The 22,673-nt window shown below is 39.9% G+C and overlaps 2 protein-coding genes across 2 annotated transcripts in view; one reads left to right on the top strand and one right to left on the bottom strand.

Annotated features, from left to right (window-relative positions):
- Positions 1-11,089: 11,089 nt before the first annotated feature.
- On the bottom strand, positions 11,090-18,558 carry nae1 (nedd8 activating enzyme E1 subunit 1). Its single transcript, XM_005937170.3, has 20 exons — positions 18,453-18,558; positions 17,921-18,024; positions 17,776-17,836; positions 17,657-17,687; positions 17,470-17,541; positions 16,880-16,959; positions 16,136-16,245; positions 15,811-15,920; positions 15,656-15,718; positions 15,476-15,539; positions 15,303-15,394; positions 15,114-15,173; positions 14,885-15,018; positions 14,674-14,749; positions 14,001-14,040; positions 13,362-13,448; positions 13,154-13,246; positions 11,901-12,015; positions 11,760-11,809; positions 11,090-11,664 (listed from the first exon to the last, which is right to left on the bottom strand). The coding sequence occupies exons 1-20, from the start codon at positions 18,500-18,502 to the stop codon at positions 11,555-11,557; spliced, it is 1,602 nt and encodes a 533-aa protein (XP_005937232.1). The 5' UTR covers positions 18,503-18,558; the 3' UTR covers positions 11,090-11,554.
- Positions 18,559-20,069: 1,511 nt separating this feature from the next.
- ca7 (carbonic anhydrase VII) overlaps positions 20,070-22,673 on the top strand; it is a 15,714-nt gene continuing 13,110 nt past the window's right edge. Inside the window, exons 1-2 of the mRNA XM_005937171.3 lie at positions 20,070-20,239; positions 20,752-20,949. Coding sequence (XP_005937233.1) covers positions 20,203-20,239; positions 20,752-20,949 — 235 coding nt within the window. The 5' untranslated portion in view covers positions 20,070-20,202. The remainder of the gene's footprint in view (positions 20,240-20,751; positions 20,950-22,673) is intronic.

Below are 22,673 nucleotides of genomic sequence, written 5' to 3'. Positions count from 1 at the left end.
GGGCTTGTCAAGATAAAGGACAAGGTAAAGTAGAACCTTCGGCACAACTTATTAAAAGATGTCAGGATATGTATATATTTGTGCCCGTACAAATAATTAGAGAAAATCCAAGATAAATTAAGGCGTGTGCACCCAATGCTTGTTTTTTAATGTCATTAAAGATGTATGCTGTGTAATCATTCAACGTTGAAAAAAAATCATTAAAATCCCCAAATTACCATAACATAACATAACATAACATAACATAACATAACATAACATAACATAACATAACATAACCATGGTTAGTGCATTACTTCTGACCACAACTGCAGGTGGAAAGTCCGGATTAAATAAACAATGAAGATGGATTTATCTCCCCTTCACGGGGGCGCTCTGTCTTCTGACAAAGCCTGACCAGTCGTTGATAGCACAGTGACTCAGCATTGGGCAATGAGACGTGACCCAGATCCAAAACTGCTGTGTATTTCTGATCGAGAAGTGTCAGGCAGTGCAAGTCAGGATCTGCCATCACTCCAAAGTATTACTGCCACTCAGAGTAAAGGAAGGAACAGCTCCCCTGGCATTATTTAACAAGAAAGCAAACTCAGCTAATGCTCAAAGGAAAGCAGAGAGGGAGTGGGGTCGAAGGAAAGCTGCGCTGCATGTGTTCAGTTCATGTAACTCTGAAGAGGTAACCTCCCACAAAAAACCCAATAACCTTCTTTCCAAAAAATAACAATGGTTTAACTTTCATATAGCAGCCGTATGGCTCCAAATGCAAGCAAATGACTTTTGTTTGACCCCGATGCTGTGCTAATTGAGCATGCAGGCTTAGAGAGAACAATAACATTAGACAGATGCATCTGCAATAATAGATCAAATTACGAGATTACAGCTAATTTACTTTGTTAACTGTTCATAACATCTTAATGTAGACAACTAAAAAAAACTGCTCAAAGCAGCTTCTCCAGAAAATGGAATGTAAAACTCTCCTTTGAGATGAGACTCTGTTTTTCTTCAAAGCGTTCCTGGCGGTGGATGGGAGGGGGAGGCTTGTAGTGTGACGTTAAGGGGAGACAGAGACTACAGAGTGAGCAGCGGCGGACAGAGCACCCTGGAACTGATACTTGGTGATTTGCTGTGCTGGAAACTCACAAAACAACAGAAGTCTCCCCTTTGGAGACTTTCAACTAAATTCAATCTCTTCAAATAAATAGCTCTAGTTTCAGAAATGTTCTTTTTCACGTTCTTGCCACAACTTATTTCAAAATTTCACCCCTTCAAAATGAAAATCTAAAAACCAACTGCTCGGAAAAAAAAAATCCCACACAGCAGAGGAAGTAGAACAAGTACAGCAAGCAAGAGCTGAGGCAGCAAAATGTCTGTAAACGATTGTGGATGTTTGCAGTGTGAAACAAGTGTTGTTTTTCAACCTCGAGATGGAAGGAGAAAGTCATATACACAGGGGGAGAAGCTTTTAAAAAAATACCAGTAGATCAGCATCCACAGCTCTCTGCCTGAGTAGTTCTGTTTTTAACTTTGAATTTTAATCAGAATTCGGTGATTAAACGTGAATTTGCGTGCACGAGTATGTCTGCTCCTGTGATTAGATAATATTCTTACAGCTGTAGACATCTTCCCCAGTGTTCTGCCAGGCCACAGACTCCCGACAAGGCTCTCCCCACTCCCTGCTTGAATCTGATTGCACCACGCACCCCCTGCTGTCTAATGAGAGGATTAGACTCTACATATTTGCTGCAATCCCCTGTTGAGGTTACCCCTTCCTCTCCCTCTTTCTGTCTCCTCCTCCTCCACCCCGCCAGGGCACACTGCTGTATTTATGGGTCTCTGTAGTTTCTCTGCGGCTGGAGTGTATCCTGGACTGCTGACACATGCAAGGCGCAAGCATTCACGTACATAAAACGGCCCCCAAACCCCCCTACAGTCTCTAAACACCAACAAACACCCGTACACGTGGGCACAGAAGTTAATGTGTACACATACACAAGGCTGAGAGTTTTTTTTTTAAATTTTACAAGCTGATTATTCTCCATTGTATCTTTTGATTCTGTATATGATTGCATGTGTGTGTGTATGCGATGGAGTTTTTTTTAGGAGGATTTTAGGATGATCTAAACCATACCCCCATTTTATATAAAGCTGAATCAGGCCTGCCAGTATAATTACAGAGAGGAATCTGAGTAATGCTGTGATCTGAACTGTGGATGACACCATGTACAGGCTCCCATGCAGCGTACTTACTCACTTAAAGAGCATGTCTATGTGTGTGTGTGTGTGTGCATCTTGGGGTATTGTACTGGGGGGATTTTTACTTTGGTGCTACTGCTACCACCTTTTGCATTCTCCTAAGCATCCTCCAACAGCAGAAGGCTACTTATTATAAAGCTGATCTTGCAATAAAGGACTTGTATGTAATCCATGCATATGGTTAGCGGTGTATACTAACCATATGCACCGCTACATGTATGCAAGAAGCTATGTCACGTATCTGAGAAATCCATCCTGAACATGTCCTCTTCATAAACACTACCCTGTGGCAGACGCTACTCCTTCTCGATCTCTCGCTTTCACACACACACATCACTCTGAATTCACATGGTGTGCTACCAGTTTACTTTAGAAGTAAATGAAACCAAAATCTATGCAAGAGGCTGTGGAACAGAAACAATACCCATCATCCAAGTCATGCATGCCACCTGAGACTTCCTCACTGTAAAAACTCCTCTTCTAGCCAAGATGATCATATATCTAGCCGCGGAGCCTTGTTGATCTTGCTTTGAGTTTAATATTCTACACAACGGTGCACCGTGTAAGAAAATTGTGTTTAACTTCTCTTGCTTACTTGATAAAGTTAAACGTTTAAACACGTCAACATGAATAACTGTGAGAGAAAGATTTTAAGCCCCTGTGAGTTACTCCCTTAAAACTGCTCTGGTTATTATTCATATTCTTTCATCTTTTTCCTGGAAATCACACTGAAAATGCATGAAATCATTTTTATTGAAATATAGCACATAAAAATCCCGGGACAAATCCAAATAAAAGCTCTGTGTAGCTGTGTCCTAAATGAACAAAACGTGAAGTGTAGTTTTATTTTTTTTCTCTACTTGCAGTATTTTAGAAGTAGATGCTGGAATAGATCTTTGTTTTTCTGTTGTTAATGTTACCAGACCTACTTTATTTATTGAAACCGACTTAAAAAGCATGAGTCACAACAAAGAAGGACTTAATGTCTTTCTTTACATACCAACTCATGAGAAAGGAATAATATCTGTCGAAATTCCTTACAAAGCAGCGCTAATCTCTTTGCCCACCAAGCCACATCTCATCTCACCCCTTTTTCGGTATTCCCAGAAACCGATAAGGGTCTGTTGAGGTAAGACATTTTTTGTCTTTACCTCACTATGACAGATCCCCTTCTGATAAAACATAAAACACACATAGATATGACTGCATAGAGTAACACTGTTTTTATACCAGCGTGGAATTCAGGCTGCCTCGTTTCCGTCTGATCTCAGCGATGAGGAGAATGTCAGAGTACGACGACAGAGATAAGAATGGCTCTTGGAGAATGCACTCTGGAGCACGTTTCATGTACCTCTGAAGTAAACTGTCTGCAAACGCTGTCGTACGTTCAAGAATCTAAGATATTTACACGCAAGCATGTCAGTAACTGTTAGGAGGACAAATGCAAAGACATCTGTGCACTTGATCAATTTAAAACAGGATGATTAACCATCCATCGTGTATAACAGTTATCAAGCTGGCTGTGTGTGTGTGTATGTGTGTGTGCCTCCCCATTTGTTTATGCATTTTAGAAGTGTAAGGTGACACCCAGGTCTTACATAGGGGGTGGGGGCTGAATCTCTGACTCCATCTGGATATGCCTATTTCCAGACTCCCTGAAGTCCTACCCATTAATGGAACATAAATCCAGATGAATAGATGGTAGATGAGGACAGAGAATAAACAAACATACCCACCCTCCTATTAATCTTTACCAAAGGTAGTTGTGATAATTGTTAGCCATGCAGTGGGTTGTCAAACTCTCCAGGCTGTATCCCGGCTCTCGGCAAGTGACAGCTGGGAAAGGCTCCAGCTGCCCAATGACCCTGAATTGGACTACCAGAAGAAAGTGGATGTATGGATGGATGGTAACTGTGACAAGTGTTTATATGTCCATCTGTTTCTCTGTGGTTATACTCACAACCTATGTCAACAAATGTGCACAGTATTCAAAAGTCTTTACAGATGTATAGTTGTTGCTTTTTCCCACTGGTCAGTGCCTTTTGCATTTGTAACTCCCTGTATGAATTATCATTATCACAGTTATTAGGATGAGTGTGGTCTCAGAACTCATCTGCTGATGTGGTCACAAGATAGTTTCTATTATTACCATCTCCACCAAGAAGTTTATGTAATAGGTTTAGTTCTTCTGTTTCATAATTTGCCTGTTTGCTAGAAGGATAACCCAAATTTTACTAGAAGGTGCTCGGAAGAGAAGCGATTAACTTTCAAAGTAGTGGATCCACATCCTGGATTTGATCAGTTAGTTAGTTAAAAATCAAAGACTATTCTATTATCCAGATATCCTTCAGAAATCAGGGGCTCAATTTAGGTATTGCGTGGAGGTCATTTTCAGTCTTGCTAGACCTGTGATTTTCTTACTATGACAAGTCAAGTTGAGTTAAAATCACTGGTAATCTGACAGTGTTACAAATCTCAGATCGCTAGTGACAACTGGGGCTTCTGACCTGTACCAAGTTTATCAAGATTGTACAGCCACAACAGTCAGCTGCATATCAGATGTGTTGTAAGGTTCAGTTTGGCATATTGTAATGTTGCCCTTCTTTAACACACAGATGAACATCTTAGAAACATCAATGACCGCATGTTTAAGTTATGTGGAAGTCTCGTCAGGATGTTTGTTATGATTTCATTCCAGTGTACTAAATCATAACAGACACATCCGATGATACCGTTGATCTGTATTATACTTGAGGATGCACACTGGGAGTTTTCTCAGCTTAGCTCCTCTTAATTGATAATATCCACCAGTCTTTAAATAATAAAAATCAAATCTAAATCAGGACATGCTGATAGCAATATTTAGATCATAATAAATATAAAAACCTCCCTTAATTAGAGTTTACCGTTTTAGATTGCAAAGCTGGGAAAGTAATACAAACACGCTGCTTGGTCTTTTTAATGTAAATAGTCAGCCAATTACATGACAGCAACTCATAGGCATGCAGACATGGCCGAGATGACCCGTAAAGTTCAAATCGAATATCAGAATGAGGAATAAAGGTGATTCAAGTGTGTTTGAATGTAGCATGGTTGTTGGGACCAAATAGACACGTCTGAGGGCTTCAGACCAGAAACTGCTGATCTACTGGGATTTTCCCACACAAACATCTCTAGAGTTTACAGAGAATGGTTCGAAAAAGAAATTATCCAGTGAGCTCTACTCTTATCGCACATTTTTTCAGACTAATGCGTTTGTAACTCCCAATGTCAGATATCCTTATCTTAACATATAATATTTAATACTGGTGTTTGCTTGCACCTGTGAATTTGTGTAGCCTGTGTTTGTGTATCTTCATGGTAAAATATTGTTCTGCAAACTCCTACAACACAAAGACTAACACACAAGATTGAATGTTTATACGTCTGCCTGTCTGTGGACTCATTTTGTGATCACAACAGTGTCACTACCGTATGAAATAAAGACAGAAAGCGTTCCTACTGCGGTTGAGAGCAAACTAAAGGCAAAGTTTGGAAAATCTGTGTAACTCACTGGCATACCAGCTGGTGTGATCACTCACCACATGCTCTCTTAGGTTTGCATTTTAAGTTCAAAAAGTGGTCAGCAAAATCAAATTGCAGAGCTTTGGATTTCCTAGTAGGTTTTGTAGATGGCAAATGGATTCTCTAAAGCTGCATTTGTGAATCTTGAAACTGTTTTGAACCCCATTCATCCACTTTCTTAACCACTTATCCAACTCAATGTTCTGGGTAGGATGAGGCCTATTAGAAGCACTGTTGGGTAAGTTACTAGTTACTTCTCTCAAAAGTAACTCAGTTACTTCAAGTTACTCGTTACTTTCAAAGTAACTAGTTACTAGGGAAAGTAACTTTGGTTTTACTCAGAATTCTCTTGTTAATGTGTTGCTTCCATAACTTTGCCAGTCTTCTAGCTTGCTTACTTGCCACAAGTGCACTGTGCCACCTACCAATAGAAAGGAAAAGATAATGTGCATATTTCCACGAGAGAAATCCCACGCCTGGACCGTCATTGACTGCTGCCATGATTCTAGCCTACGTCACAGCGTCATGTGCGCCTTTTACATCCAACACAAAAACTGCAGTCGTGGTGCTTTCGATTGTACTCAGAACTCGGAAATTCTGCCTTCTGAATAGGAAGATGTAGGTAACACCAGACTGCAGATGAGCTGCATACAGGGCTGGACTGGGACAGAAAATTGGCCCGGGCATTTTGACTAGAGACCGGCCCACCATTATAGGAAAAATCATAAAGCCTTTGAATGAAAATAAACACTGTTGTGACAGTGATGTACACTGTTCTGATGGTATATATGCATCAATCTATCAATCGTTTGTTGTAAGATTCAGATAATTATTTTTTAAAAGCTAGACATTTTAAATGAGAATAAGAAAGAAAAGTATTTCTTTGTGCCCCCCTCTCCCTGTTAATGCCCTACCTGGCCCCCTGGCAACACTTTGCTAGATCCGCCCCTGCACAGTTACCAGCTGTCAGCTACTTAAAAAAGGATCCTGGTGTTATTTGTCTCTCAGAAACAGTTCATAACTTCCCTTCAACTCATTCATGTCACCTAAAAGGTAAACCTGTTTCTCCATCACTCAGCTCTGATGATCCAGTAAGGACATCTCCTGGTTTCATCTTCATGTTTCCCTCTCACCAGATAACCAAACCATATCATGACCAGCAGCTTTTTTGCAGCTGTGGCTCCAGCAAACATCAGCTGATACTAGAAATTAATATTAAATAAATTCTAACAACAGCTGATCAAGCTTAAACGTGCTGCTGTTGTTTAGCGCGACATCCGCTGGTTTCCTCTTTCGGCGCAAAGTGGGCGATAAACAAACAAGAGAGCCGATCAGCTGATCATTGATCAGTTTCATGATTGAAGTAGAAACGGGAGAGGGAGGGGGAGAATGAGAGAAGAAGAGGCAGCTGTGCAGCTAAACACAGAATAACTCCAGCTTTGTGTCTTTTTCATTGTAGCTGAATTACGGGACAAACTGTTCCTTTTCACCTCAATAAGAAACGCGTAATATTTTCTCTGAATACCAGACGGGACGGTTGGCAACTCTAATAACTTATGAACAAAATAAAGTTCAACATCATTAACTTCATAGCACCACCCAGCTGTATAGAAACTCCGTCATGCTAGCTAGCACGCAGTACGGAAAAAGTCAGAATAACGAAAATAAACTCCACCTAAACTTGGTTCATATCTGACCCAGAGAGACTGCAGGTCATAACTTCTTACCTGAAGTTCAGTTCACACTTGGACCGGCGGCCGCCTCGGGTCTCTTTTCCTTCTGCGTCCCCTTTCTCCAGCGAAAGTTTCCTCATCCACCTGCTGGCCTCCACCACTTGCTAATGTTACTGAATCTGTGGAAGCTCCGCGATAGCCACCACACGAAGTAACGAGTAACGACCCTATCTAAATCCCAGTAACGACTAACGCGTTCCTGATTTTGGCATAATAACTAGTTACCGTGCTCGTTACCACAATAATAACGTAGTTACTGTAACGCGTTACTTAATAACGCGTTAGTCCCAACACTGATTAGAAGTGTCATAGGTAAGAAATGGGTACTTTGGACAGATGGTCCATCCATTACAGAGTGAACACAGGACAACCATACACACCCATACATGCTTGTCACCTTTTATTCTGATCCTGATATAATCACCAGTTGACATAACAAACATGTTTTTGGACTGTGGGAGGAACCAGAGTGCTCAAAGAGAACCTAAAGAGGTTCTTCAAAAAGAAAGGCCACGGCTGACCATGATGTTTGAACCAGGAACATTTCTGCCATTGGGAAACTGTGCTAAACATCCTGATCACACGTCATGCAAGGAGACTTCTTCCGAGTCCTCCACTTTACTTTGTGAGGCAGCTTATTTCGTGCAACATCACAATAAAATAGTCTACCTCGTGAGGGACCAATCTGTGTCCTCTCAGGAACTACTGACCAATAAGGTCACAGCTACAGTGACAATAAAGTAGACATGTTGCCTGTACTGATGCCAACTTTCTATCTTTCAAACCTCCTTTTTCTCTTTCCCATTTTTCACTTTCTGTGGTTCCTTAAGTTAGCTGGTACACACAGATAGACTAATGGTTGCCCTTTTCCTAAAACCTTTGAAGGAACACACTGCAGGTGGTTCTGTGTAACAAACCAGCTGGCTGTTTCCAGGAACACAATTGCAAGCTTGCTTTACTCAAATGGACAGGCTTTACAGCTCCTTCGTCAAAAGTGAGCCGTTTACACCAGTCAAATCAACACAATACTGAAATATAAGTTAGGTACATTCTTAAGAAAGCAAAGGTGTTAAATCCAAGCATGCAGCTCCTTCTGTTTAGAGGAAGAATGGAGAGAACCCTTGGCAGACCTCTAGGAGGTTTAAAGCATGCCGGCCTCCTGCAGTCCTCCTGCAAACACATTCAACACTCCGCTCTGCACTGTTTTTAATTCAGCCCAGGTCTCACGAGGAGGTGAACAAGTTGGATATCTGCCAGGTAAATCATTCAAAGTAACAGCCCTGAACCATCAGAGAACATTATTCTCGAGTGCTGCAGGTTTTTTCTTTCACCGCCTTCACTCTTCACTCTGACTTTGTTAGTGACGTGTGTGCTAAATGCAACCTTTTATCCAGTGACATATTATGTGACAAAGGGGACACTGGTCCCTCGTCCGTGTGGGGGATGTGCCCATAAATCTGCCACCTTTACTGTGCAGTTTTCTTCATTTCCTTACGCTGACTCATGCAGTTCCCTCTGCCCTTGCTCTCCATTTGTTGTAGAAGCTTTCAGCCAGAATCCTCATTGGCAGTGCGGCCATTCTGCAGACTTTGCCACTCATTTACAGATTGATTTTAGCGTTAACGACCACCTCCTTTGACCCACGGCCCCTAACACACTCACGTCTCCAGTGTGGGGCCTCTGCTGTAGCTTCAAGATAAAGCACTTGCAAGCTGAGGTCCAGATAATCAGTATGTGCAACAGATGTGATTAACTTCTGATCTTGTGATCACATATTTGTTTGCTACAGTGTGAGGGGTCGCTCTACCCCTGGGTTTATGTTGTGCTTAATATGTGTTTCAAGACTAATGTGCGTTTGCACTTGTTTCACTCAACCATATTTAAATAATGCAGTTTCGGTTCTTTTCAAAGCCGTCAATTTACCAAACAAATAACTAGCAACTGAAAAGCAAACATGTTAGTTTGCCTACAACCACTGCAGAAGGAGGGCTGCTTGCTGTGTGTGTGTCAGTGGTAAACAATGACACAATTACAATCTGCACCACTGTTAACAAAACTGTATAATCAACATTTTTTAGGGATCTCGTGATGAAGCAAAGGTGATATTTCTTACAGGACAAAGTACTACTTTGACTGAAGTTGACTTTTTGTCATTTTGTTTCTAATATTTATTTAGGTAGAAGTATTTAGTTGGATTTTAAAGCGGCTTTACATGATACCCTTCCCTTTATCATAGCGTAATGTCCTGCAATTTTTACTTGAATACTTGATTTTTTATACTCTGAATCCTTCAATAGAGAAAAAAATAGGTTTAAAAAAGACAAACGGCTGGTCTGTTGCGTCAGATAAAAAGCTCTTCTTTGCTTATTCGTTTCTGTAATCTCTTATCAGTCGACATCCTTACATGAGTGGGGGCCTTGGGTTACAAGAAGACACATGAGTTACTGTTGTCACTCTGACAGTATGAAGCAGAAACAAAGACATCCTAGTACAACCAGCGCTGAACATGTTCGGATGGATACCTGTGAATAAACTGAATTTATTTGTATATATTTTGCATATTTTATATTTCTATTGTCTTTTATTGTACTTAGTGTAGTTTATAGCTGTTTCTATTGTTTTGAAATTATCATTTACTCTACTTATGTATTCTGCGTGGCATCTGTGGACAGCAAAGAAAGAATTTCACTGTACAGGGGACTGTTACAGCGTGGTACTCTTAGAGGCAGCGGCTGGATGGAGCTGTGATAATCTCTAAGAGGCAACGGACAAATTCTTGATTTAGAAAATGGCCAGAGTAGTTCTTGGCAACCTGCTCTATCCTTCTCAGACAGACGGCGACGGGGGGTATGAGAGTGAGAGTCTCTGACAGATATCTACATGGGGAGATTTGGAGAGGAGAAGAGGTCTGCTAAGGTTAAATTTCCATCCAGCTCAAGTCTGGAAAAAGAAAAAAAGCAAACTTTACCCTGTGCACCAGTTATATCACATAACCACCTCTCAAGGCTGTGCTACATATTAGATCGCTCTCAAAAGAAAGACCAGTGTGCTCCACACTGCACAGTAGGTAAAAAGAGCTGCTGAGAAACAACACACTGGTTAATCATTAACACTAAAGGTTTTTTGTTAACATCCTACCTCTGATTAAGTCAAACTCAGTCTGTATCCAAAGGTCAGCATCCAGGTACTGGTCACTGTGTAGGAATGTTAAATAAACTTGCAACTACATGATGACCAACAAATGGTAAAAAAAAAATGAGGAGTGCCATCTAGTGTTGAGTAAAGATAATGTTAACAAACCCTCATAAAAATACCACGGCGGTTTCATGTGGATCTTTCCAGGGGTCACATTACAGGCCTCTCAAGAAGCTCACATGTTAGTCATCAAACATTTATTCAGGATGAAAAACTGAAATCATTGCAAAACAAATCATAAAGTGACTTTAAGTGTTTTCCAGAAGTGAACGCATATGTGACTTAGGTTTACTGATAATAAAAAAAAACAAAAAAACAAAAAAAAAAACCACACAAAAACCCCCAAAACACATCAAATAAAATGTTTAATGTTTTATCGCAATACAAGACAGTTCAACGCTAAAGTTTTATATAGCTTGTTCCAAATACAATAAGACAGTTGTGACTAATGTATACAAAGTGCCACTACGCTGTAATACATCATCCATAAATGTTGAATTTCAAATGAAAATACTACATTGAGGTTTGGAATCTGACAGTTTCATTTCTGGCTTAAAGGTCCGCTTAACAGAAAGTGTGTGATGGGTGATCTCTTGATTTCCCGAACTTTGAGAAGAAGCTGAAACACTATGAACTGACAGTTCAGTCTAAAATGCTTCTTCTCAGTGAGAAGCACTTCTAGGTTTAAGTATATGCATGTTTGTAAAAATCAAATCCCAATGTCCAGTTTTACAGTTTGATCTCTTACACTCCTGCTTATCTTTGTGCCATTTTTCTCTCATTTTTTCCGTAAGCAGCTTCAGTAATCGTACTCACAAACGCAACGTGGCTGACGTCTGTGACATTGCATTGTAAAGGAAAGTGTTGTTAAATGGCACAAACTGGTGGCTGATAATCTTTATGGCCTCCTGAGCAGCTGATCCTAAAATAAAACGTAATGAAAGATTTGAACAGATATATCTTACTCATCAGCACTGTTTCACAAAGAAATGCTGTAGGAATCAATCAAAACTTTACCTCCCAAAAATGCAGAAACTGTGTGTGGCTCTGCCGCTCCATATCGACAGCTGCAGATGTATAAACAGAAAGCAAATATTTACTTATGTGTTTTTGAAACAATTACTCAAAACAGCACATCCAGCTTTGGCCTCGACTTACAACTCATGGATATAGTCGTCTTTGATGTTGACATTGAGACTGTACTCCTGCAGTAGGCTGTTCACACAGGCCTTCAGTTTGCTAATGTCTTCCTCCACCTGGTAGTTATAAACGCCTAAAGAGAGTAAACACAGGGGGAAAAAAGACATGAGAATAAAGAAATCAGTTCTGTTTCTGTATTCTGGCATCAGCAGGAAGTAAAATCAGACTGTAGCATGCACTTACTGCCCACTTTGTTAGGTACAGCTGTTCAACTGCTCATTAATACAAATATCTAACCAACCAGTCACATGGCAGCAATTCAGTGCATTCAAGCATATAGATATGGTCAAAGTGAATTGCTGAAGTCCAAACTGAGCATCAGAATGGGGAAAAACAAAGGGGCTTTAACTTTAAAAGGGTGTGTCAGCTGCTGATTTACTTGGATTTTCCTGCACAATCATCATAGAGGGTTACAAATAATGGTTTTAAAAAAAAAGAAATATTCAGTGGGCAGTAGGCTGCTGATGTGAGAAGTCTTGAGGAGAATGGCCAGACGGCTTAAAGCTGATAGAAAGGAAATGGTACCTCAAATAACCATTAGTTGCAACCGAGGTATGCAGAGAAGCATTTCTGAATACACAAAACTTCAATGCTTGCAGCAGATTGGCTACAGCAGCAGAAACCACAGCAGGTGCCACTCCTGTCAGCTTCACACGGGCTCTCCAACCGGGGACAACTGAAGTGGTTCTAACATGTTTCCTGGTCTGATGAATCTTGACTTCTCTTGCACCATTTGATCGCACCAAATTTTGAATCTAGCAAACAACATGCTAGCATGAATCCATTCTGCCCTGTTTCAACAGTTCAGACTAGTGGTGGTAGTGTAAGGATGTGGGGGATATTTTCTTTGGCACACTCTGGGCCATCATGTCAATATGATCAAAAATATCTGAGGAATGTTTCCAGCACCATTTTGAATCTGTGCCATGAAGAATGAAGACATTTCTGAAGGCAAAAGAATTTGTCCAACCTGGTGAAAGCATGGTTTAACAAAAGACGAGAAGTATTCTCGATAAACCCTGCAAGCCTCCCCCCCCCTCTTTTTAAGACTATAGCTTAGATGCTGACTGTATACAAACTGGATGAGATTCTTAATGTTGCAGCAGCTATTCTTTTCTTAATGGCCAGTGGCCACATTAGTATGTATTTACATATCCAAAGCTTGATCAATATACCTTTCCTCGTTGAGGAAAGCTTAAAGCACTTCATACCTGGGTAGCGAGAGTGCTGCTGATAGAAACGATCAACAGCTCGAAGCATGAGGTAGAAGACCATCTCACTATCCGGACTGTCCATGCAGGAGGCTGTGGGGAGACAGCTGATGTTAATACAAAAGTAGGCTTTGTTGCAACAAGAAGAACATGACGTGACTCCAACATAAAAGAGTTTACTCTAAGAGAAAATGAATCGCCAACTTACTGATTTCATCTTTGTTTACTGTATCCACACTATATTCTTCAGCCAGAGACCTGCAGCGCACCACTCGCAGAAAGGATGCATTCTTACCTAAACACAAATATCTACAGTTAGGAAATGATTAGCCTCACATGAAGCAGGTGTCACAAAGAGATCATATCACGGTTCACTTCCAATGAGTCCTTAGAGAGGAAAAAGTAACAGAATAACGTGCTGAAAATGGCCAGGCTCAGAGGAAATAGAGACTCTGATATATAGAAAATATATATCAGAGAAAATATCAGTAAAGCAACACCTGACAGACTTTCATTTTTACAAATGAATGTATGGCACTGTGCAGCTTTGTTTCACATATGTTAATGTCATATGATGTTAATAAAGCTCACTGGAGGGCATTAGTAAAATCAATAATAATTAAATTACCATTAATAGTCATATCTGAAAGCCATGTTATTTGAAGTTCATCAATTATAACCAACTTCCAGGTTTTACACAACACAATTAAACGGGGCCCAGCTGAACAGCAATAAAAACTGGGCCCCCTCAAAAACACACAGTATTTATCCCTCTTGACACGCACGCACGCGCACACGCACGCACGCACAGAGTGAATGGTCGTTGATAAAAGAACATAGTGCTTACAGAACAGTTTGATGTCCTTCTCAGGAATGCTTTCTGCTGGCTAGTGGAAAAAACGTAAGCAGAATTAAGTACTGTAGGAATCCAGTTTTTAGTCAAATTAAATGGTGAAACTGCCAAACTGAGCATGTGAGGGCAAACTCTATAGAATTCTATAGCTCAATCACATCATGACTCCCTGCCCGACTAAAGAGAAAAGAGACATGATGGAGATATTAGGTTCTAGTAGAAAAAGCATTAACTTCATCACTCTTGGCTTTGCTGATGAATTAAACTTATTTGGATGGAGATGAAGGATCTACAAATGTACCTGTGATAAACACGTGCTGTGATATGACTTTTTAAAAAACTGTACCATATACTTCTCCAGACCAGCACACTAGTCTGATTGCTGCACTGTTTTCAGCACACTAGATGTTAATTTCATTATTAAATTACATTTTTATTTATATAGCACCTTTCAAGACAGAATCACAAAGTGCTGCACGTAAGACTACAAGTCATAAAAAGGGTTAAAAAAGAGAAAATAAAACAGGCAAAAACTTAACCAAAAGCAGTTTTAAAAAGGTGAATTTTGAGTTGTTTTTTAAAAACAGCTACTGAGTCCACAGTTCTTAATTATGCATTAAATTTAGAAATATAAGCTTTATACTGACTCCACAGCTTTGCGCCATACCTTTCCAACAGACTGTAACAGAGATTCTACATGTTTAGAAACAGCTGCTGCATCCTGCATGGCCTTTTCCCTGTAACTGTAATAAAACACAAATAAGAAGTCAAACCACCCACAAATGGCAAGTATGTATCAATAAATGCAGAACTGTTGAGTTGACTTCTGTTGCTCTTGTTTAATTAAACAGTGAGCACCCACATATTTCCCCACTTACACATTTTGAAGGTTGATAAACTTCTGAGAATCTGCAATCATGTCAGGTATGGTTCCTCGTACGGGTAGGCTTCCATTTCCCTCGTTGTGAACAAATTCTTTGACAGCTCGCAGCATCACCCAGAAGGATGGACTCTAAACAAACACATTCAAGAAATACTTCACAGATTAAAAGCAAACAACTTAAAATATGTATTTTTTTTTAGGAAAGATTGGGCAAAAATTACAACCTGTGCTGTGATGTTTTTACACTGCTCACTATTGAAGATGTCTTCAACAGCGCTAGGAATCTGCAGAAGCAAGAGATTTCACAAGTCTTAATAGACTAAACTATGGAGGGTTGGGGGTTAAAAGTGAGATATGCTGTGTGGGACACAAGATAGCTCTTAAGGAAGCCAAGAGCTTTTAAATTTTGTCACCTTGGTAGGATTTAAAGCAGTATTGACATTCTTAATAGCTTCTTCAAAGTTTTCCTCATCCTCTGGGACACCATTCTCATTCTTCCTGATCCCTGAAAAAAACAGAAAAAAGAAATAGTATACATAAAATGAAGAGAAAAAGTCCACAATTATCTTCACAGGTCCACAAGTACCTTCCCGAATGAGCTGTCTGAAGGCCTCCTTCTCCTTGTAGTTTTTTGGTGGCTGACCATTATGCTACAATGACAAACAGCAAAAGCAGAATTAGATTCTTCTGCACAGCAACAGAAATGCTAAAGAAGCTGTCAGACATTTTGGCACTAGAGAAGCAAAAGAAAAATGTAATACTGCACCTCACTGAGCCATTTCTCCAGGTATTTAGCAACAATGATTATCCACGGTGTGTGACTGTGATCCTACGGATTAAATAAAGAACAGAAAGGAAGATGATTGGATGTGTAACCCTGGCATCATTTGAATCATGTGCATGCACAAATGAAACACATACCTTCTTCTCCATGCTGTCAAGATCATATGACTTAATGTGGTTCTGAAATTCAGCATAGGGTTGGTCCAACCTTAGATCCTCCAAGGCATTGTCTGGGTGAGATTCAATCACTGAAGAGAGATGCAGAAAAATTCTATATTAGTGTCATGTCAGTACTCTTAAATATACTGTGTAACTTGTGAAATATTAATACATAAATAGGCTATGTTCCTACCAAGTTCAATGTTCACGAAAAGTGAACTTATCGGGTTAGACATACCAACTGTAGAATGCCAAGACTATAAAAAGGATTTAAAGAAGAAAACTGCTGCTAAGAGCAACTTACCTGTATGCTCCTGCACCACCAGTCTCATGTAGCCAATGAGGCCGTAGGTCTTACAGACTAGGAAAGGTACAGAGGCACTGCAAAGAACTGAGCCGAGCCTCAAACACGTGCTGTTGGATTGAAAAGATATTTGGACAGAAAATAAAACCAGCAAGAAAATTAAGTCAGTCCTGAAACTTTCTGCAAAAAGACTTAACATTTTACATAAAAGGAAAAAGCATATGTTAAAAGCAGCCCGACAATGATGTTTAATTTGATTGGAAAATCTTGCAATAGATATGTATGAACGTTCTCTAAGAATAAATGACTTATGGACTGCCGTAGTTTTCTTCATCAGCTCTTTGTTACAGTATTACAGTACAGTGGAAAAGGCTTGAATCATTCTGCTTCCAAGAAATCAGACTTTCTTGTATCTTTCTTAAACAATTTCCAAATCATTGTAGTTGGACCTATGAAATGCCAAAGAGTACACAGTTTGACCAACATAAAAAAATGTTTTTGAACCACCAAAGTGACTTCAAAAGTGCCTAAGAGTCCTTGAAAAGTGCCGAATATGTCCAGGTGGAAGAGGGCAAGAAGTGACTGTGACAGCAGATAAACAGTATCTGAAAGTCATATCCTTAGGAAATAGGGAAAATTAGCATCAGCTTCCGTTTTTCCCAGCACAGTATAAAGAAATAACAGGTGGTTCAAGATTTTAGCACAGCACTGTAAATGAATGCAAGGATTAAGATGATCTCATACCTTTCTGGTAGCTGGACACCAATGACTATGGTAAACCTGTGGAAAAATTCTGAATCGTTGTCCAAAAGCTTATCTGGACCCTGCAGGTGTGACAGAAATTACAAGAGGCTTCAGAGTGGCAAAAGTCATAAATTCACAAACCATATGTTTCATTCATCTGAATCAGAGTTAGGTTTATTGTCAAGTTTGTGGAATTTGTCTTGGTGTAATGGTGGAGAAAGATCTTCATTTCAACATCACAAACACTGCGGATGTTTAAAATTTCTACTGAAACATTATTAAGGTTTTGAAAACAGCTGGAAAAGTTAATGTGGCATGTTGTCAAATAATTTCACCATACACTTAACTATTGCTCAGACATTAACAAGACATTGGTAAATCTTGTTATGATCTCATGATCTTTAGCTGAAAACAAAATAGCTGTGCAACACATTTAAATAAAAATAGCTGGATACAGCCATAGTGATAAGTTACATGAAATTCATTTTGGTAGCTTTTTTTTGTGTGTGTAATCATGCTGCCATGTGATTACAGACAGTACACGTGATTACAGACAGCCAAGACTGCCTTGGAAGGGAAGCAACACAAACCTCCTCGACAAAGTTTCCAGAGACATCACTGTTCAGCTCTTGCAGCAGTTCGGTGGCAGCCTGTGCTCTGTTCTGCAGCACAAAGAGTACGATAAGAACTCAAACAAATATGGAAATACACTGCTTACTTCAACAAAAGAACAACAGAGAAGGTTGGGAGAAAATGGAAACTGCCAGCAACGCATACCTTTCCTATGCTGTCTTTGCTGAGGAAAAAGCTGCAAAAGGAGATTAAGAGGTCAGCTGCAAGCAGGCAAGTAAAACTGATAGAATAAAAATACTTTTAAGCTAAACATGACCACTTACTTGTTTCCAACATCTTCACCTGTGACTGTGTGCCCATCTACTATAGTGAATGCTCCAATACCTGACACACAGAACAATTCATTCAGTCAGATGTTTTCACCATCACCTGCAGCAAGGTCACTAACACTGAGGAAAATCTGTTCACCTGGAAGTACGAGGTTCTTCAGTATCTCCGTTCCCGTCGCCGTGGCGTTGATGAGACACACGTGTGCATTTTCCAGTGTTTCCTGGCCGTGGTCACCCCACAGCCTGAAAGCACACAGCACAACACGGACATTTGTTGCCATTTATCATCACTTGCTATACAAACACAGTGAGCTACTTTTCCCAGAATGACTCGGTTGCTGGTAAGAAAGATTCACCCTCATCGACAGCCCTGTATTATTACACCTGTTAAACCATCAAGAGCTGTTCATAAATACGTTCAAACAGGGTGACACCTGAGCCCTCACAGAAACAAAGAGCATAACATCACATCAGTCACATCACTCTTACGGCTTACTAATGCATTAGCTCGCCGGTGCTTATTTCAACTGCAACTCTCATAGCAAGCTAACGCTAGCTAGCTTCAGCACTTTTGCCCCAACAGCGTTGCTGCTCTGACCTCTCGTGTTTTCACACGCTTAGCGAGAGGGATGTTATTTCTTTGTGAAAACTACGCTGCTGTTTAAACTAACCTGAGCTGCCGGTCGTATTTTTGCTCTTTCGAGGCTTTGGTGGATGCCATGATAGCTATGTGTTGAGTGACGTTAACGAACGTAAATTGACTTCCTCAGCGCCAGATTCGACACAAAAGTGCCCGCTCGAAAATCCGCTCTTGCACTTTCGACACAGATCAACAGCGTTATAATTAATATTGTGTTAGAAATAACACATTTAATGATTCCAAATCTGAATTTTATTCACTTTTATATTTGTATATTTATGTTGTGCATATTCAGCAGACCGCCTTTTATCTTTTTATCTTTCTTCTCACTATTTTCTGTTTTGTTTTTTCCCCTTTGATTTCGGTTAGCTATCAGGGATTTTAATGAATTTGTCTGTTTAAATGTAGTAGTTACAGATGACACATTACACCTCTGAAACCCTTTTTGTTTGCTATGGTGATGAGCAGGTTGACGGATGAGGTCAGGCAGGAGTCTCTGTGGACTATGCTGTTTTCAGATGACATTGTGATCTGTGGTGAGAGCAGGGAGATGGTGGATGAGAGCCTGGAGAGGTAGAGGTGTGGAGAGAAGAGGAATTAAACTCAGTAGAAGCAAGACCGAATACATGTGTGTGTGTGTGAATGAGAGGGAGACTTTGCATATGTAAAGAGTAGTGAAGTTACATGAGTTTAAATACCCAGAGTTTAAATACCCGGGGTCAACCAAGGTACCAAACAAGTGCACAAGAGAGGTGAAGAAGAGAGCGCAGGCTGGGTGGAGTGGCTGGAGACGAGTGTTGGGGTGATTTATGACAGAAGGATAGCAGAAAGAGTGAAAATGAAGGATTACAAGATGGCAGTGAGACTTGCTGTGATGTATGGTTTAGAGATGATGTTACTCACAAAAAACAGTTACAGTTTTATTACCTGAAAAGTGCTACAGAGGAGTTTAAACATAATTATTTGCACAGTTAAATAGTCTTTTAGTCTTTTAACTTAAGTAAACTTATTATTAGTGCAACCTGTGTAAAAATCAAAATATATTTTCAATACCTAATACCTCACTCATATAAAATGGCTTCTGTAAGAATCATACAGATTATATCACTGCAGGTGTTTATGATTGTAATTGCTTGGGTCTTCCTGGGATCTATAACAATTAAAAAAAAAAAGTAACTAAAGCTTTAAAATAAGTGGTATGGAGTATAAAGTATTCTTCTATATAATAGATTATTACAAAATATAGTATATAGCTTAGAGTATAAAGCTGAAGCAGAAAGAAATACCTAAAGAAAAAAGGGGGATTACAGTACATCTGTATGTTAGTAAAATACTCAAATGTGACATTAAACTTCTACGGGGCCAAGGTTTCGGATGAATAATAATACATCTAATTAAGAATTTGACAATTATTATTTTTTTAATTTAATAAAGATCCCAAACCTACAAGCAGCAGCAATTAACAAAAAAATATTGCACAAACTAAATAATACTGATTTGGCATGTCTACATCATGGAAGCAGTGCGAGGAAGATTTCTCAAAGGGCACCTTTTAGTAGATCACATTCTTGATTTCGCTTATTTTTCTTTTTTTCAACGAGGTTTCTATTTTAGCGTTCAATGGTCGTGCGCGCGCCCACACGTGTGGGCGTGGCAAAAAGAGGTACCTTCCCCATTGCCAGTAAACTTGTTGAACAGCTGTACCCGCTGATGTCCCTACCTGTCCTTCACGTGCGCAACGAAGTGCCGCTTGGTCCGACTGGAACCTGCAGACAGGGACAATGACGGGACATCACTGGGGATACGGGAAGGAGGACGGTGAGATGTTCCAACATGCAGGCTCCAGGCACTGTTTTCCTGCGTGGAGGCAATTAGCAATTTAACTGGAATAAACGGCCTGTTTGCGGTGCTTCGTGTTTTACTCAGACGTTAAAGACAGCCTTTAAATCCCGATTAGCCCTACGCTTAATGGGATAAACGGTTTCACCTCAACCTGACAGTCCAGTCGAATTTGCCCTGAGTTACAGAGAGTGTAATATTTTTAATTTTGCTCTGTCTAATGTTCTTAAGCAGACTTATTCTGTGCTGTGCTACATTGCCTTAATGTTATTGAGAAAGTCTATCTGAATTCCCCGATACCTGTTTAGGACCAAAGTTTTAGATTATGCCACCAGCCTTTAGTTGTGGCCTGGAGGGAGAAAGCTTCATTAGTTTAGTTGCAGGTTTATTGTTAGGTGACACACTAACAGATCTGGTGCAGATCATTGTAGTTGCAGAATTGTGTGTGTTGTAAATGTGTTTGTTTTTGATTATATTTGTTTCTCACATAGGTCCCTCTTCATGGTATAAAAACTACCCTGTTGCGGAGGGGAACCGGCAATCACCAATTGATATCGTCCCCAATGAGGCCTCACATGATCGCGATCTAGGCCCTATAATGACAAACTATGACCACTGCACCTCCATTAACATCTCCAACAATGGACACTCCGTAGTTGTGGAGTTCAATGACTCAGATGATCGTTCAGGTGAGAAAATAGTGCTTTTGTTTTGTTTGTTTGTTTTAAATTCACTTCAATGATATTCTCGTTCCACTTTACCTGTTGTAGTTATATTATATGTGTTATATATGTATTATATGTGTTACAAACATGCCCATATCTGTTTTAGAAGTTTATATAACTGCCGTGTAACTATAATAGCAGCCGAAGACAAACTTGATCTTCAGTCTGACATCTGCTGCCAGTTACATGAGGGGGAAATCTGTGCTAAAAGTTTACTTCCAGTAATCCTTCCCTTGATTTCTCGAAAGCAAAAACCACGTGTAAAGCTGATTATTATCACAGTTTGCAAATAAGCCTCTTATTATGCTGCAGGAAAGCGTAAGCAGCACTTAACTGCATGACTGTCTGTCTGCTGGACAAGAAATATAATGATGTTGGATGATCTCAGTGGTTATGATGACAATATTTGTCTTTATCACTGGGTGGATCTGTGTTAACCAGCCAGACATTAGCATGAATGATAAGCTCGGAAAAGTAGGCTGTTTTGCTCTGACGGTTATCACAAAACAGCCAAATGGCTGTTTGCTGAAATATCGATAATAACGATGAAATAAAACACCCTCAAAAAAACTGCCATCAACTACAACCTTAGCACGATTTCTCTGTATTTCAAATGTTCTGCACAAATCCTCTAAACCCGTTGTTTGTTTGCCATTACACGTCTTCCTCAGAACTCACTTGGATGAGTGACAAAACTTTTGTCGCACTGAAAACGCCACATCCAGGTGAACAGAATCAACATTTTGGGAATGCCAAAAACAGTTATACTGAGACAGGTGCACACTGTTAAAGTTGTTATAATAAAACAGAATTATAATAGCTAACATGATTCATAAGTGCAGGTGGTTTATGCTCTTCTTTCCTCAGACAGATATTAACAGTAGCGTTACGAAGGTCAGGATTTACAACAACATTGCTACCTGACTCTGCACATTATTCATTTATACATATTTATCACTACAATGTAGATGGTGTAAAATGATATCTACATATTATTAACATTAATATCATATTGTTGATCATTGTTTCACATTCTGTGCCACTCCTACACAGCTAATGTGACCTTGAATCATCTGATCCTTTTTGTCACAACGATGTCAGCAGCATCACAATGAATAACAATCATCATAACAGTGGAAAAAGTCCACATCCAGCAATGCATACCACAGGCACAAAGCAGTCTGCAGGGTCTCCTGTTCTCATCGTGGCATAGATTAAAGTTACTATTTACCCTTGTTAAAACTGAAAAACAAGTTCAAAATATCCTAATCTTGATTTTGCATGAGACTGGCAATTTGCATCTGAAGCTTAAGCTGGTGCCCACAGAGGTCTGTGAAACGTGACATTGGAGACTTTGCTTCTATATCAGCTTTGACTGCAAAATTCGATGATTTGAAACCTCCGGGGTAGGGATGGGTACCGGTATCCGGTGCCATGATGGAGACCGAAAAGCAGCGCACATCTCGGTGCTTTATTTTGGTGCTTTTTTTTTTCCTGAGATGTCATACGCTTTGGATTCCAGCCAATCATTTAACCTTTGCAAGCGTAGTAGGCGGGCCCAGGTGCGTACGTTCTTTTAGAGTAGAGCTACAGATGGAAACGCCCAAGGCGAAGCGGTCAAAAGTATGGCTGTACTTCACAGCAAAAGATGCAAACTCAGCAGCCTGCAACAAGTGCTTTAAGGTGAT

The sequence above is a fragment of the Haplochromis burtoni genome, unplaced genomic scaffold (assembly GCF_018398535.1).
Source record: "Haplochromis burtoni strain Fernald_Lab_line unplaced genomic scaffold, NCSU_Asbu1 Contig_59, whole genome shotgun sequence".
Taxonomy (NCBI): Eukaryota; Metazoa; Chordata; class Actinopteri; order Cichliformes; family Cichlidae; genus Haplochromis; species Haplochromis burtoni.
Note: the sequence above shows the minus strand (reverse complement) of the source record. Positions and strands in the feature narration are given on the sequence as shown.

Excerpts from the sequence above, each read along its gene's own strand:
- nae1 (XM_005937170.3), bottom strand. The coding sequence starts at position 18,502 with ATGGCATCCACCAAAGCCTCGAAAGAGCAAAAATACGACCGGCAGCTC. Across the intron at positions 18,025-18,452 it reads AAATACGACCGGCAGCTCAG|GCTGTGGGGTGACCACGGCC; the intron begins GTTAGTTTAAAC and ends GTGTGCTTTCAG. Across the intron at positions 15,395-15,475 it reads CAGACAGCTCATTCGGGAAG|GGATCAGGAAGAATGAGAAT; the intron begins GTACTTGTGGAC and ends TGTTTTTTTCAG.